The 15,508-nt window shown below is 43.1% G+C and overlaps 1 protein-coding gene across 1 annotated transcript in view; it reads left to right on the top strand.

The window, feature by feature from the left end:
- LOC140394914 (potassium/sodium hyperpolarization-activated cyclic nucleotide-gated channel 2-like) overlaps window positions 1-15,178 on the top strand; it is a 164,068-nt gene extending 148,890 nt beyond the window's left edge. The window contains exon 8 of the mRNA XM_072482097.1: window positions 3,190-15,178. Coding sequence (XP_072338198.1) covers window positions 3,190-4,109 — 920 coding nt within the window. The 3' untranslated portion in view covers window positions 4,110-15,178. The remainder of the gene's footprint in view (window positions 1-3,189) is intronic.
- Window positions 15,179-15,508: the final 330 nt, after the last annotated feature.

Raw genomic sequence — 15,508 nt, 5'->3', positions numbered from 1 at the left:
CCAGCGATTTAGCCCAGTGAGCTAAACCAGCCCCTAGGGTCATGAGAGGATCCCCAGTGCTGAAGCCCAGCTCTTTAGTGTTTGATTGTTGGCAGCTGATGCTCCTGGAGCTCCGGCACAGTGCGCAGCTTTCAAAGTTTTGTTGCGATGCCATGCACTAATCACCCTCTGAGACATGGGCACATGTACCCTGGAGTAGGCACTAGAGAGTTGAAGAGTGTGAAGTGCTCTCACTACTAACATGGCTAATTCCTCATTTGCAATAGCTTTCAGCTGTGCAGCGAGAGGCTGCTCACAGCCAAAGGGAGTACATTGAATTTCAGCATAGAAGGCACCGCAAGGCTCTGTCATGGAAGTGTCAGGCTGCACAGACAGGCTGCAGCCTGCCCCTGTTATGGGTCTCCACAATAGTTAAAGATGGCTTTAGGGGCGGCATGTGGCGCAGTGGTTAGCACTGGGACTGCGCCGTTGAGGACCAGGATTTGAATCCCGGCCCTGGGTCACTGTCCATGTGGAGTTTGCACATTCTCCCCATGTCTGCGTGGGTTTCACCCCCACAACCCAAAGATGTGCCGGGTAGATGGATTGGCCACGCTAAATTGGAAATAAAATAATTGGGTACTCTAAATTTATTTCAAAGAAGATGGCTTGCAGGACTCACAGACACAAAGCCCCTCATGCCCCACCCCTCCAGTCTAGGGACGACCCCTGACCTGGAAAGCTTCAGCACCCCCCCCCACCCAAGCCCAAACCCCCTGAGGGGTCCCCCCCCCCTCACCCCAGACACTGGGACAGCAGCTCCAGTGCCCCTGAGCTGCATGCCGGCAAACGGAGATGCATACTCACTTGGAGCATCAGCTGCCAATCAGCAACCATTGAGCCAGCTTCATGTTTGTAAAAAGGAGCACTAAATGTCGCCCACCTGATTTCTTGCGGCGAGTCGAGTAATTCCTGGGAGGCCTCTGCATTCAACCTCAATCTCACTAATCAGATTGAAATGAATCCGAGGGTTAATGCTATGCTCGTCATTTTGGGGCGTGACCCGGATCTCGCCATGGGGAGCGGGGCGGGTGAATTGCAAACTGGTTTGTGCAACTTTTGATTTTGGCCTTTCTCGCTATTTACCTGGCACGGCCAGATCCACGTCAGATTTCCCAGCGGCGTGGGATGGATTCAATGGGAAATCCCGTTGATGTCTGTGGGACCAGAAGGTCCCGCATCCGGCTAATGACGGGCCGCCTCCCCCCCGCTTAGATACACACCAAGGGCAGGCCAGATAATCTTGCCTTTTACGTCTCTCTCTCTCTCTCTATAGCTCCTGCCTGACCTGCTGTATATTTCCAGCATTTTCTGTTTTTATTTCCAATTTCTATAATCTGCAGTGTTTTGTTTGTGTGAAAGGTGAAACTGGATAGCTCAATGATTTTCCACCTCAGAAAACTGAATTTGAATCAAGGCAGACTAATGGGGTGAAAGTTTCCTTTATACGTCTGGGTCTTTTGAGAATTAAGTTTGTGCAGTCTTACTAATAATCTGTATTAGTGTCACTACTGGGCAGACATTAACACTGCAATGAAGTTACTGTGAAAATCCCCTAGTCGCCACATTCCAGCGCCTGTTCGGGTACACAGAGGGGGAATTCAGAATGTTCAATTCACCTAACAAGCACATCTTTCTGGACTTGTGGGAGGAAATCCGAGCACCCGGAGGAAACCCACGCAGACACGGGTGGAACGTGCAGACTCCGCACAGATAGTGAAACAAGCTGGAATCGAACCCGGGACCCTGACACTGTGAAGCAACAGTGCTAACCACCCCCATATTGTGCCGCCCCCCCCCCATATTGTGCTACCTTGCCGATCCCCCACTATGCTACCGTGCCTCATCTCCTATTAATAGTGGGCACAGCTGAAAAGTGTCCATAATCTGGTATCAATTTATACCGGATTGGTAATTTTATCCAGCAAAACTGAGGTGTGGTAGGTTTAGGTACAGATCAACCACGATTGATTGTTGTAACAGGCTCAAGTGCCTCCTCCTGCCCCTGTGTGGGGGAAATTGAGAAATGTCGCAATGCACCAGAACTGTCGTCTGGGTGAAAGTAATTGTTTCATAGCTGACTACATTGTAGGTGACCTGGGAGTGTGTGGTGAAGACATTCAATTTCCTAACATTAGCATCCCTCACCTCCATAAGTATAAAGTTCACTTTAAAGTGAAGAAAATGAAAATTACATTAAAAATTCCATAATTTATTCCAATCCCTAACACAGTAAGAAGACAAAAGCAACTGCAAATGTAATGTCGTGAGAAAAATCAGGTTGGGTGATTTTCAACTTCTACCCCTCCCCCCCCTTGCCGCCCCCCCCACCCCCCCCTTGCCACCCAATGGAGGGAAGAGGAAGGGATGTGACAATTTAGCAACCACTCAAGCACTCAAAGTCCAACTGTTGCATTTTCAGGGAGACCTGGAAATGGACATAGAGAATTGTTACCTGAAGCAGATAAACAGCTACTTATAGTCCATGTGCTGTGCTAGTTGCAGGATCCATTCACAATTTTCATGAGGCTACGCTGCGTGTTTGTATTAAATGTTGAGTGGCGTAATGGTGGACTTCTAATCTTAAATTGGAGGCTCCTAATGACAATGCTCAGAAATCCTTTGAAGTGGCGGGGGCGGGGAATGGAGGGAAGATGGGGGAGGGGGAGAATGGGCTTTGTGGGGCTGGGCAGGGTAAGAGTGTTCCTCCTGGCCCCGCAGATTCTACAGTCCATGAATCCTGTGACACCTTTTTCTGATTTTACTGATCAGGCACCTATTGATCAGCTCACCCACAGAGCTGCTGCCAGACGCCCTGCTTCACAGCAGCTCCTCCCCCAGTGTGGAACACAAATTTCAATTGAAAGTTGCTTGCCTAACTCGTGACAATGATGCCCGAGTTTGAGAATGGCTTCCTGGCATGAAGCAGGCATGTGGCCTATCTGCTGACCTCACTCGTGTCTGGGCAGATGTTGAAATTCAGCCTCCCTGCATGCTTCCCCCACCCCCCACATTTTCCCGGAAGTTGACACAAGTCTGTCTGGCATAGATGTCTTGTTTGGTTTAATTAATCTATGAGAAAACTTTTTAGATTATCCACAACCAGAATCATTAAACTATTCTAAAACATAATTTATTGTTTCTCTACAGGGAAGAAAAACTCTATTTTGCTGCACAAAGTCCAGCATGATTTAAACTCTGGTATCTTCAACAACCGTGAGAATGAAATTATACAGGAGATTGTGAAGTATGATAGAGAGATGGTTCAGCAAGTGGAACTTCAAAGACCTCTTGCCATGTCTCACACGCCTCCATTTCATGGAGGTGCCATGTTCAATTCACAAGGCCAACTTACTAACAATTCGGCAATTGCTACTCTCCAACAGGCTGTAGCTATGAGCTTCTGTCCTCCATCTACAGGCCTTTTTATTGGGTCTGTAGGTGTGCAATCACCTAGGACAGTCAGGCGGTTGCAGCCTGTTCAGAGTGCAGCAAGCCCACTTTCAGTGTCCCCTGGACAACAATCGCAGACGCAACAAGTGGCTTCTATTTCACCATATCCTTCAGCTGTCTCCAGTCCTCCAAACCAAAGTCCATTAACAAACCGAACTTTCCAGTATGGATCACAGGCTCAATCGGGCTCTCAGCTGTCACTGACACAGCAAAAGGCACCCAGCCCTCCCCAGCGTCCCGCGGCACATAAGAGTACACAGGCATTGCATACTAGCAGTCTATCCCAAGAGGCAAGGCCACTGTCTGCTTCTCAACCCTCATTGCCTCATAATATTTCCCAGACAGTAACCTCGAGTCCACCACAATCAACCAGAGAATCAACAACATCGATAGGAGGTCAGATGTCTGTGCAACCAAGTACGGGTGGTCTCCAAGGATCAATCCGAGGACCTGTGCCACCAAGGATGGCCCTGACGCACCAAATGTCCACAGGTGCGATGTTCCAAGTGCCTGCGATGGCCGGTGCACAGCAAGACTCGAATGTTCCCAAGAAAGATTCTGTTGTGTGTGTTACAGATACGGACACGGGCAAATCCAGGCTTTCCTCCAACTTGTGATATTTAGAGCACCATGTTCTTTTGTGGTGGATAAGAAGAAGAGTCATCAATAGTTCGCCGTGTGATCCCAAAAAGAATTGCTGCTGGTTCCTGCACATTCTGCCCTTAATTATCATCTTCAGAAATTCCAAATCTGTGCAAGAGTTCAAATATCAAATGTCTGACAAATGGAGGTATACCTAACTATATCACAGGATGCTGAACCCGTCAGCTTTTATTTATTTTATCAATCTGTCTGTAATAGATGTATTGGAAGTATTTAAACGCAATATGTGATTTTCCTCAGAAAAAGATCTTATTGTCCATTTGGTGTGATGCTGCTGTTGTCTTATGTATTGTTGTATAGTTAGACTTCGATGATTACCCAATGCAAACAATTTTAATGTCTTAAAAAATTGCTGCTACACCATAAAACAGCAAAACAACCAGCTTTTAACCTCCATTTTTTAGGGTGTTTATGCTAGAAAATGTTTTTATTTTAATACTAAAAAATGAGGAGTGTTTCCGTTATGGTTTTCCTTGTGTGATGTAGCAGAACTATACGATAATGCAATCTACTGGTTTAACCCAGGCTATAGGAATCAACTATTCATTTTCTGTTGAATATTTTTGAATATATTTAGTACCTTAATAGTGAATAGATTCCTATTTAATTAAAAATATTGTCTAGTGTTACTGTAAATGGACATGATGGTTCCTGGAACTGGGCACTGAAACATAGATTATGTATATACCATCAGGACCAAACGTAACTCTACATGAAACTACACAGAAAGTTGCAATGGTGGATTTTAAATAGCATTCTGTACTCGACAAGGTTTTCCATATTGAATGGGTACATGATGTTCATGGGGCACTCACATTGCCGACCATGTCAGCTGTGATTTGAGGAAGATACGACCATCACGTATTAATGATAACTTGATATCTTCTCTTACTTTGCACGCAATAGTAAAAACTGAATCAATTAGCTGAGTCATCCCTTTTGTATATATTGGTTGAATTGCACACATCACTGCAATAAGAATTTTGACTAAATTCAACAAATACTTCCCTTGAAACTTGTGACTGGCATCACAAAGTTTGTGTGACATTGTCATTCTACACAGAGATAGTCAAATGCACAGCACAACTGCAGGCTCTTTCACTTCAAATGCCCAACGTTTGGAACATTAGAAAATAAATAAGTGCTCTGTAGTTCTTTAACCTCTGGTAATGTTTGATCAGTTCTTTTTTTTTGACAAGGTGAACGTCAACATAGTTAACTTATCAAAGACTGCAATTACTCCAAATGACAATTCTGGGGTGTGTCTATTAATCAAGAACATATGTAGTAAGAAATTTCGATGTTTAGGGATGTGCTCCATTGCATTCTTACAGATCCTAAGAAAGGAAATTGAAGTATTAAAAAAAATATAACCTGCAAAAATCTTTCAATACTTCAAGGGTCTCTGAAGACCAAAGGCTTTCTCTGAAAGGAACACAGAGCAAGTTCTTCCAATAGAAAGGAAATTAATCCTTTCTGGGAAGTATTTAGATATTTCTGGTTTCCAATGAGATTTAACACACTGGGAAATTGTAGCTTATAATCTTGCCAAACTATCATAGTCTTTATTGAGAATGTAGTTGTATTTTTTATCAAAAAGGATGATCATGTTAGTTTATCTCTCACAACTAAAGAGCCTATAATCATTGCAGCCATATCTTTAGTGTAGAAAAGAATAACTGGTAGGTACTTTTCTTGAATGTATAAATGAAAATGGGCAAAGATTGCTCAATATTTGAAAATGAAAAATAAGCTTCAACCATCATTGCTTCCTTAGAATGGCAAAATGTTGGCAGCATAGATGTTCCAATCTATAATTGATTTTCAGGAGCATTTATGCAATAAATGTTTTAACTTTTTTCTAGTGCTTCCAAAAAAGTACTAGGAATTGACAAATTGTGCAGTAACGCAATGCCTTTATGGTACTATCCTCCGTAATCTCGAAGGTGTTGCCACCTACCTTGTTATTAGTTATAAGCTATGCTATATTAAAAATAGAACATCATTCATTCCCCTCCTCAACAATGGGCCATACAGAGGAGCGTGGCCATGGAGAAATTTGATGAAACTTAAAAATGTAATGTTATATCAATAGGCAGCTATGTGTGACGTGGAAGAATATATGGCATTGGCTGTAGGTGATGAAAGACTTCCTCAATTAGAGGGTTTAAGCTGTTCACTTTATTGTAATTGTTCATACTGTGTGTGAAACAGTTCAGTTAATGGAGGAATCAGTTTGCAGTGAAACTAATGATGTAAAAATTCTTGTCTCAAAAAAATTCAGAATGAAATAGTTCTCCATTACAACTGAGTTCACAGTTTCTAACATTTGTAAATTAGCTAGTCACCACTTTGTACTGCTAATAGGCATACGCAACTAGCAGACATTTTGATACATTTTATTTATAGCATCCTTATTGTCTGCGGTTTGCTAATCATGCATTAACTAAGCCAATAACCACGTCATAAAAATTTAAGAATAATCTCCAAGCCAAAATAAATGGCTTGCCTAATTTGTCAGATGATTGGAGTTGTTTGTGGGCCAGTTTGACTTACTTAAAATAAGTAAAGTTTCACATATGGGAAAGCATATTGGCACGGCGGCGCAGTGGCTAGCACGGCTGCCTCACGACGCCAAGGACCCAGGTTCGATCCCAGCCCCGGGTCACTGTCCGTGTGGAGTTGGCACATTCTTGCTGAGTCTGCGTGGGTCTCACCCTCACCACCCAAAGATGTGTAGGTTAGGTGGATTGGCCACACTAAATTGCCCCGTAACTGAAAAATAAAGAACTGGGTACTCCAAATTTAAAAACAAAGGAAAGCAAACATGCTGTCATCACTCCTATCCAAACTTAGAATGCCAGGATAACAAACAACTTTTTATTTGGACCCAGAACACTTAATTCCTGACTGCACAAATGCATGGTTAGACCTGACAAGTAATAATGACTCAATTTTCTTTGGTTTTGTCAAAACCACAGCCCTTGCGAATCAGCATCTTTGGTGTGGCTGAACATTTCTATTTATTTTCAGAACACAAGCTTCACTTTATTTTTAGTGACTAAATGTTTTGAGGTGCAAACGCCCAAAATTGGGGACTTACTTTTTGATGTCGCTATGGAAATTCTGATCTCATATTGTGTCGCAGTGAAATCTACTTGTATGCAAATAATTCAAAAGCAAATTCCTCACCTAAATAAATGGCAGGTACATTTTAATCTTACATTCATTGTTTCACGATGACAGACATTTCACACCTATGGCAACTCCTTAGCCTTACACTGGTAGATCATGTATAGCACCATGTATGCACATCAGGTACATAAGAGGGTGGAGATTTTATTAAATGTTTAACTTGGCAATCTGTTTCTTGCAACTTTTTTTTCCAGTTTTTGTGGATTATTGTGTCTGACACTATGACTCCTCTGTATGCCCTGTGATTTACCAATATGTAATTGTGTATCATACAATATTAATACCTGCTCAGGAGTTGCACTGACATCCACAAACGTTAATACATTCAGTCTCATGGAGAAGGTCTGGACACCAAGAAACTTGCAGAACTTTATTGAACATTCGTAAAGAATAGAATGTCTTTTCTTGCACTCATTATGCTGGCCATACAGGTGTCCAATATTATGTAAACTATGTCAAGTAGCTAACTGTTCTGTGACATAAAATGTAAGAAAGTTTGATAGAGTTACGTTATCCATGTTAGAGTTTGCCTAAAATGTAATAATGCAACAGTATTTATTGAGTGTTGTATGTTTGCACTGTAAAATAATGTATAAACCAAGCGTAATGGCCTTTGGTTCCAACAAATGACACCTTTTATGCATAGTTATCCAGCCTATGGAAGGAGAAGAGAAATAAGCAATGTGGAGTGTTTACATTCCGAAACGCAGGTAATTTCTCATCGCACTGAGAAAACTCAAAAATTTGTGTTTCTTTGAACGTCAGTTATTAAGTAGACTTGAGCTAGTGCCTGGCAAAATTGGAATTGGGAGAAAAATGTATTGAAGCCGCATATTAATGTGTGGACGCTCACTTAATGAATTTGTTGTGGAATGTTATCGATGAGGCAGACCTATCAATATATTTTGCAGCAAAGTTATTTTTTTCTTTTGTATGTTGTGATTTTTGTTTCCAAAGAGATATAAGTTGAACCAGTTGTAGGTCTTGATTTAACAGAAGCCCACCTTAACTACATTTATTGGCAGCTGTTTTAATTAGATTACATTTGTTTAACATATCGGAACTTTTGGTCCAATGCTTGTATGCATGTTCTGTTCCTTTCTATTTTGCTAAAGTGTGCCAGGAAGGGCCTAATTTTGCTAAAGTGGAAAAGTTTCTATTGTTTGATTTGATTTAAATTTAATTTGATTTATTGTCACATGTACCGAAGTACAGTGAAAAGTATTTTTCTGCGGCCAAGAGAACGTACACAGTACGTACATAGTAGACAAAAAGAATAATCAACAGAGTACATTGACAATGATGCATCAACAAACAGTGATTGGTTACAGTGCGGAACAAGGGGCCAAACAAATCAAATACATGAGCAAGAGCAGCATAGGGCTTCGTGAATAGTGTTCTTACAGGGAACAGATCAGTCCGAGGGGGAGTAATGGAGGAGTCTTATAGCTGTGGGGAAGAAGCTGGTCCTATGTCTGGATGTGCAGCTCTTCAGACTTCTGTACCTTCTGCCTGATGGAAATAGTCTGGAAGAAGGTCTCTAATAATGCTGTCTGCCTTCCTGAGGCAGCGGGAGATGTATACAGAATCAATGTGAGGGTGGCAAGCTTGTGTTTCCAGATAGGTGCAGCCGCTCTGTTGTATTATGCCTCGGGGAAAGAAGATTGTGCAAATATAAAGTAGTATTCCCATCTCAGAGTCAGTTTGTACTTCACTCCGGACTGCCCCAGCAAATGAGGCTAGAACATCTGCTCTAAATAGTGAATTGATGCCCTGCAGAGGTTCTTGCACCTGGTTTAAGGTGACCCTCTCCATCAACACCTCCAGAATCAATGGACAGCGATGAAATACTTTTGAAGCGTTGTGAGTGTTGTAATGCAGGAGGAGACACTGCAAAGATAAAAATCATAAGAAAGGCCAATGGATCAGCTGCACTTACCTAGTAAGTGGCATAAGATTCTCATGTGTGAACCTTGAGTTAGGACTAACAACAACAATAATTTATATAGCTCAACTTAATAAAATGTCCCAAGGCACTCTGCAGGAACACTATCAAAGTGAGCCATGTGAGGCCATGTTGGTCTAGGAGGAAATTTTGATGGAGGAGAGAGGTGAGGAGGCAGAGAATTCCAGAGCTTAGCACCAGCTAACCAAAGGCACGGCCGCCAATAATGGCGCAATTAAAATCAGGAATGCTCAAGAAGGATCAACTGCAAGAATGCAGAGATCTATGTCCTGGGATACAAGAAGGTCCAGACATATGGAGGGGCACAGCCATGAAGAGGATGAGAATGAGAAAACGTCCAGACCGGGAGCCAGTGGGAACATCGGGCAATGGTCAACATTCCCTCAAATATCCTTTAACTGTGCACTGCCTAGTCGTTTAAATGTGCAGGCCCTTTAAATGTTTTTGCATGGGAAACTAAAGGGCTGACCTCGGGTGCTGCACAGCCATGTGATATTAATGATGGATGCGTGAGATTTGGTGTGAGTTAGGATACAGGCAGTAAATAATGGACATGAATGTGCAATTTAAGGGGATAAACAATCAGGTGGAAATTTGATAGGATTGTAGAGGATGTTCTGAGTAGCATCATCAAATTTGATGCAGAATTTGTCAATAAGAGTTCATTTAAAAAAATAAGATTTGCACTTGGAAGTATCAAAAGCAATTACATATGCTTCATAGACTATTGCTTTTTGACAGCTATATCTTTGTATTTTAATTGAATATATTCACTTCTGACTTTTGCTATTCAAATTTCAGTTGCTTTTGCATCATACAAATGCAGAATAAATCGTGAGATTTAGCCCACATTAATGGGCAGTAACCAATAAACTTGTTACTTGGGAATTATCAGGGTAGCCAGCTCTAAGCTAGACCTCCAAGCCTCATCAAATATCTTTGATACGGTACTAATAATTAAAATGTAGGGCTCTAAAAATATACTATACGAAAATGTTATTTTAAGGTGTTGTCCCATCTATTTTAAGCAGGTTAACACACTCTTAAAATAGTGCAGAGTCAAACTGTAGGCAAACGTGTTTGGTGTTTGAATATGCTCACACCAGGGTATAAATTCAGGGCTAAGATTAACACGAAAAGTTTGTTGAGACTTTTGCAGCCGTAACTAGAATAATAATATAATATTCACACATAGGGAAACAATTATAAGTTTAGCAAACAATGACCCAGCAACAAGGGTTCAAGGCAAAAATGCACACAATCTTGCTGGTGGAATTGGTGTCAACATTTTACCAACCATTAAACACCATGAATTTTAAGATCTTAAAATGGAACTTGTTGATTGGTCTATAAGTAGAGCCCAAGCAATAAAGCTTTAATGACACTGAATTTAAAGCAAACCTTAGTTGCAGTTCAATAGCATCCACTTTTACAATAACAGCTAACCGAGCAATAAAATTAAGAACGCATGGAGTTTATTGGCTTCCATTGGTAACTACTGTTTCACAAAATAGAGTGGTTTTTTAAACTTCTTTGATGGGATGTGGGTGTAGCTGGCAAGACCAGCATTGGTTGTCCATCCCTAATTGACCTTGAACTGAATGGCTTCATAGGCCATCTCCGAGGACCTGAAATCATGTAGGCCAGACTGGGTAAAGGGTGGCAGATTTAATTTCTTCACAGTCACCAACATGCTTTCAATTCCAGGTCTTATTGATTGAATTTAAATTCCACCAGCTGCCATGGTGGGATTTGGACCTTTATCCCCAGGGTCTCTGGGTTATTAATCCAACGATGTTACGGCTCGCCGTCTCCCCAGAATCTAAAATCAGATGTGTGGTTGTCAATCCTATCCAATGATGTGGCATTCACCAACAGTGATATTTAAACCTCATTGACATTGCCATTAACTTTGGGTGGGGTGGGGGTGCATTGTGAAGGTAAAAATAATCCATGCATTAAGGGTATACTGCACTGTTTTCTCTTTTTATAAACCACAAATTTTCACTCGTGATCCTTTCTAGAACTCAGCAAATGAGGGTGATTGCAAAATTCTGTCAACATTATTAAGCATTTATTTGCACTAGCTGGGGTTGTATAATCCTTCTTGTGCCATCTCTTTGAAAGTGTCATCTTATTAGTCCTCTGCTCTTTCCCCATAGGAGCTAAGGAAACAAAGAAAAATAGGATGGAATCTTGCTGTCCTGCCAACAGCAGGAAGCTTGGCAGGCAGGGGAACATAATCTGGCAGGAGGCCCAAAATCAGTTTCCTGACAACAGGATGAAATTCAGCAGTACGGTCCTCGGGATTTGATGGCTAGTTAAATGCTAGCCGAGCTTCCTGACAAACAATGTCGGTGAGCCCTTTTGCCTGCATTAGCAGGCCCTGCATGCTCATTCAAAACCCTCCTCGCCAGAATTAAGCTCCACCTCCAAATTAAATTCTCGGCCAGCGAGAAATTAGAACCTTAGGGGACGATTCAGTGGCCTCCTCGTGCCAGACTTGGTGTCAAGCCAAGCTGTTGAATCTCGCGAGAGGCCTGGATCAAGATTCACGATGCTCGAAACGCTCGCCAGATTCAGCGGTATCTCGTGGCGGGTCGTGATCTGGATTTCGCTCTCAGTGGGCGAGATCCGTGCGTGCATATTTAAATTATTCTTTAGGCTCAATTAAACATACGTTAATTGGATTTACCCAGCACCCAGGATTTACCGACCGCGCCTGGGAGACCTCGCCAGGGTGCTGTGGACCAGTCGTGTTGGCACCTGGGAGGGGTCTCCTGAGAGACCCCCCAGGTGGTCAGCGACAGGGCTGGGTGGCACCCTGGCACTCTCTATGGCACCTGGGCACCTTGACCCTGCAGGCCTGTCACCTTGGCACTGTCACCCAGGTATCCAGGTGCTCTGGCACTGCTGTGATGACAGAGTGGCACTGACAGGCTGGCAGGGAAACTGTCAGGCTGGCAGCACCTAGCTGCCCAGGTGCTAGGTTGCCCTTGTCAGGGATTGGGCCTTGCCCATAAGGGGTGGGGTGAATGGGGTCTCGAGGACAAAGGAAGAGGCAAGTTGGGTGAAGTGTGGGGTCCGGAGGTTGCGGTGGGAATGCAAAAGGGGGGGGTGGTCGAAAGATAAGACGGCATTTAAAAATGGCACCTCAATGGCGCCCTGGGGCTGGTTTAGCACACTGGGCTAAATCGCTGGCTTTTAAAGCAGACCAAGGCAGGCCAGCAGCACAGTTCAATTCCCGTACCAACCTCCCCGAACAGGCGCCGGAATGTGGCGACTAGGGGCTTTTCACAGTAACTTCATTTGAAGCCTACTTGTGACAATAAGCGATTTTCATTTCATTTCATTTTTCAATCCGCCAGACATCTTCCTGCACTGACGAGGTGTGCAGGAAATTAGGTAAGTGTGACCTCAGCGGGGCACCCGGAGAGGCAAGAAAAACGCTGCTACACGCGCCCAAATCGGGACTCTGTTTTTTGCGCATTAGATCACACCCTCTGTCTATTCTACAACCCTCAATATTCTTGCGCAACAAAAACCTCTTGATTTCAGTTTTGAATTTTTAAATTGACCGACACTCTTTTGGTGGAGTGGGTTGCAGATTTCCAATTCTTCGTGTGAAGCAGTGCTTTCTGACATAACCCCTGAAGAGAATAGCTGGAAGTTTTAGATTATGACCCCATGTTCTAGACTCCCTCATCAGAGCAAATAGATCACCATCTGCCTTATATAATCCATTAGTAATCTTAAATAATTTTAATTCGACCAGCCCTAGCCTGTCTGAAGTATGCTGCTATCCTTGTCCTTGTTTACTGCATTGTCAAATGTTGCACTTTGGTAAACTTTGAAATGTTGTCCTTTATATCTAAATCCAGGTTGTTTATGTCCTATGGAGCAGTGATCCCTGTGGGATACCTTTCTCTCCAGCTGATGAACAACTTTTCATCACTAGGGACTTTTATCTCTCAGTCAATTTACATTTCCAGGCTGCCACTCTCCTTTAATGCCCTACGTTATCCAAAATAATGGACCAAATGGATTTTTCTGCTGCTCGCTTCACAATAGTAAAAACACAGGGTGAGATCGTCTGGTCCCACTGATGGTGCACCCCACCCCTCCTCCCCCCCACCCCCACCATTGGCTTCCCAGTGGCAGTGGGTGGATTCAATGGGAAACCTCATTGACAGTGGCAGGACCAGACGATCCCGCGCCAGCCAACCCAGGCCGCCTCCGGCCGCCGAGAAACACACCGTGGAGAGGCCAGAGAATCTCGCCCATAATATATTTTAAAGCCAATTGAGTCAGAGTTCTGTAAGTAAGAGGGAGCTGGCAGCCAGAGCTTTTCCTTACTTTCTACAGACCCATGAGAACTAAGATTGTGTGTTGTTTATGGAGGATGCAACTAAAGCTGCCACTACTTGTAGAAGCTGTGGTTTAAAATAGAAGAGAAACCTCTTCTGAAGCTGCCTCAGTAACAGTCCTATGCTCCGACCAGGTGAGGAGGGCTGAACTGGCTCCTCTCTATTCCCACCCTCCGATTGGTTCTAACAGAGGTTAGAAGTTAAAAAGGATGGGATAATGTTAATTCAATAGGTACTTGACTGTGCTGTCTTGTAAAAAATAAGCCAGTCAGGTATTCTCGAGTTAAACATGTAATGGAGTAGTTTTATTGTGCTAAATGTACAAAGTGGTTCCTACTTCCCACTAACGCACTGCGAACCTCAAACATGCAGAATAAAATACAACTTTACAGAGTATCAGGTGTTTAACGTGGTCAAGTAAGATGCAGGTAAAAAGGTAACGTCAATCAAGATTCACTGGTTGTGTCCGGAGTTTAGCTTTTCATTGAAGCTGATGTTTTCTGGTCATCACTGGTAGATCCCTCTTTTCGCCTGGAATCGCTGTTGTAGAAAATCCAATAGCTTCTTAGTGGCATCTCTGTTTTCTACAGGGATAGAGACACTTCTCTCAGAAAAACAGGGTGCGGCTTAGATGAAATGTTGCAGAGAGAAAGACTCTTTCTCCCCGTGTCAGCCTATGTATTCTCTGCTTGGGTCCCAATTCCATGCAAAAGATTTCATTACATGACCTTTCTCCATGCCGGTTGTATATTCCAAAGAATATAGAGGGCTAGTTCATACCTTGCACACCTTCCCTTTGGCATTGTTTCATAACCAAGGTGGTTTAAAAAAAAATGTCCCAGCCATTTACTCCTGAATGATCCGCCCGACTCCACCCCCCCCCCCCCCCCCCCCCCCCATTTTGGTGAGCTGCGAAGGGGCTGCCAAAGATGCTCTCTGTTCTGGTCTCTTGCGTCTCTATGAAATGGCACGGAAGCATAATGGTTAGCACTGTTGCTTCACAGTGCCAGGGACCCGGCCTGGGTAACTGTCTGTGGGGAGTCTGCACGTTCCCCCCATGTCTGCGTGGGTTTCCTCCGGGTGCTCCGGTTTCCTCCCACAAGTCCCGAAACACGTGCTTGTTAGGTGAATTGGACATTCTGAATTCTTCCCCGAACAGGCGCCGAAGTGTGATGACTAGGGGATTTTCCCAGTAACTTCACTGCAGCGTTAATGTAAGCCTATTTGTGACAATAATATATTATTATTATCTAAAATCGTCCCGTATTTTACACATAGTACATCCACTTATTGCATAATTTAACCCATTTCTGACTACACCGTAGTGTAGTACACTATGATAGCAGACACCATGAACAGATAGCTAAGAAGGTGATAAGCCCACATTACCACGTGCTAACTGCGGTGGAATTGACAGCAAGCCTGGTAAGTCAATCAATCCTGCCTCCCTAACTGAAGGAGCTCATGTAACTTGGATATCTCAATAGGGGGGAGTGGGGGGGGGGGGGGGGGGGGGGGGAAATAATTATGCTAAATAAGCCATTTTGAAAAGAAACTTGATGCAATCAGCCTGCAGTTGACTATCTGACTATATCCCTGAAGACCAATTACACCAGGTAATTTAATTTATGTTTGAATATATTTGAATCTCATCTATCTTGTTCAGACAAAAATATCTCAATTTCTATTCCCTAATTTTTGACTGGAATATGAGAGGAATAAGAAATTGGCTATGAATGACCCCTCAAGACTACACTACCATTCAACAGCCCTCTGAGTGAATAAATTATTCCTCACCTCAGTCCTAATTCTCCTCATCTCCCCT

This window comes from Scyliorhinus torazame, chromosome 18, assembly GCF_047496885.1.
Source record: "Scyliorhinus torazame isolate Kashiwa2021f chromosome 18, sScyTor2.1, whole genome shotgun sequence".
NCBI classification, from domain to species: Eukaryota; Metazoa; Chordata; class Chondrichthyes; order Carcharhiniformes; family Scyliorhinidae; genus Scyliorhinus; species Scyliorhinus torazame.
Note: the sequence above shows the minus strand (reverse complement) of the source record. Positions and strands in the feature narration are given on the sequence as shown.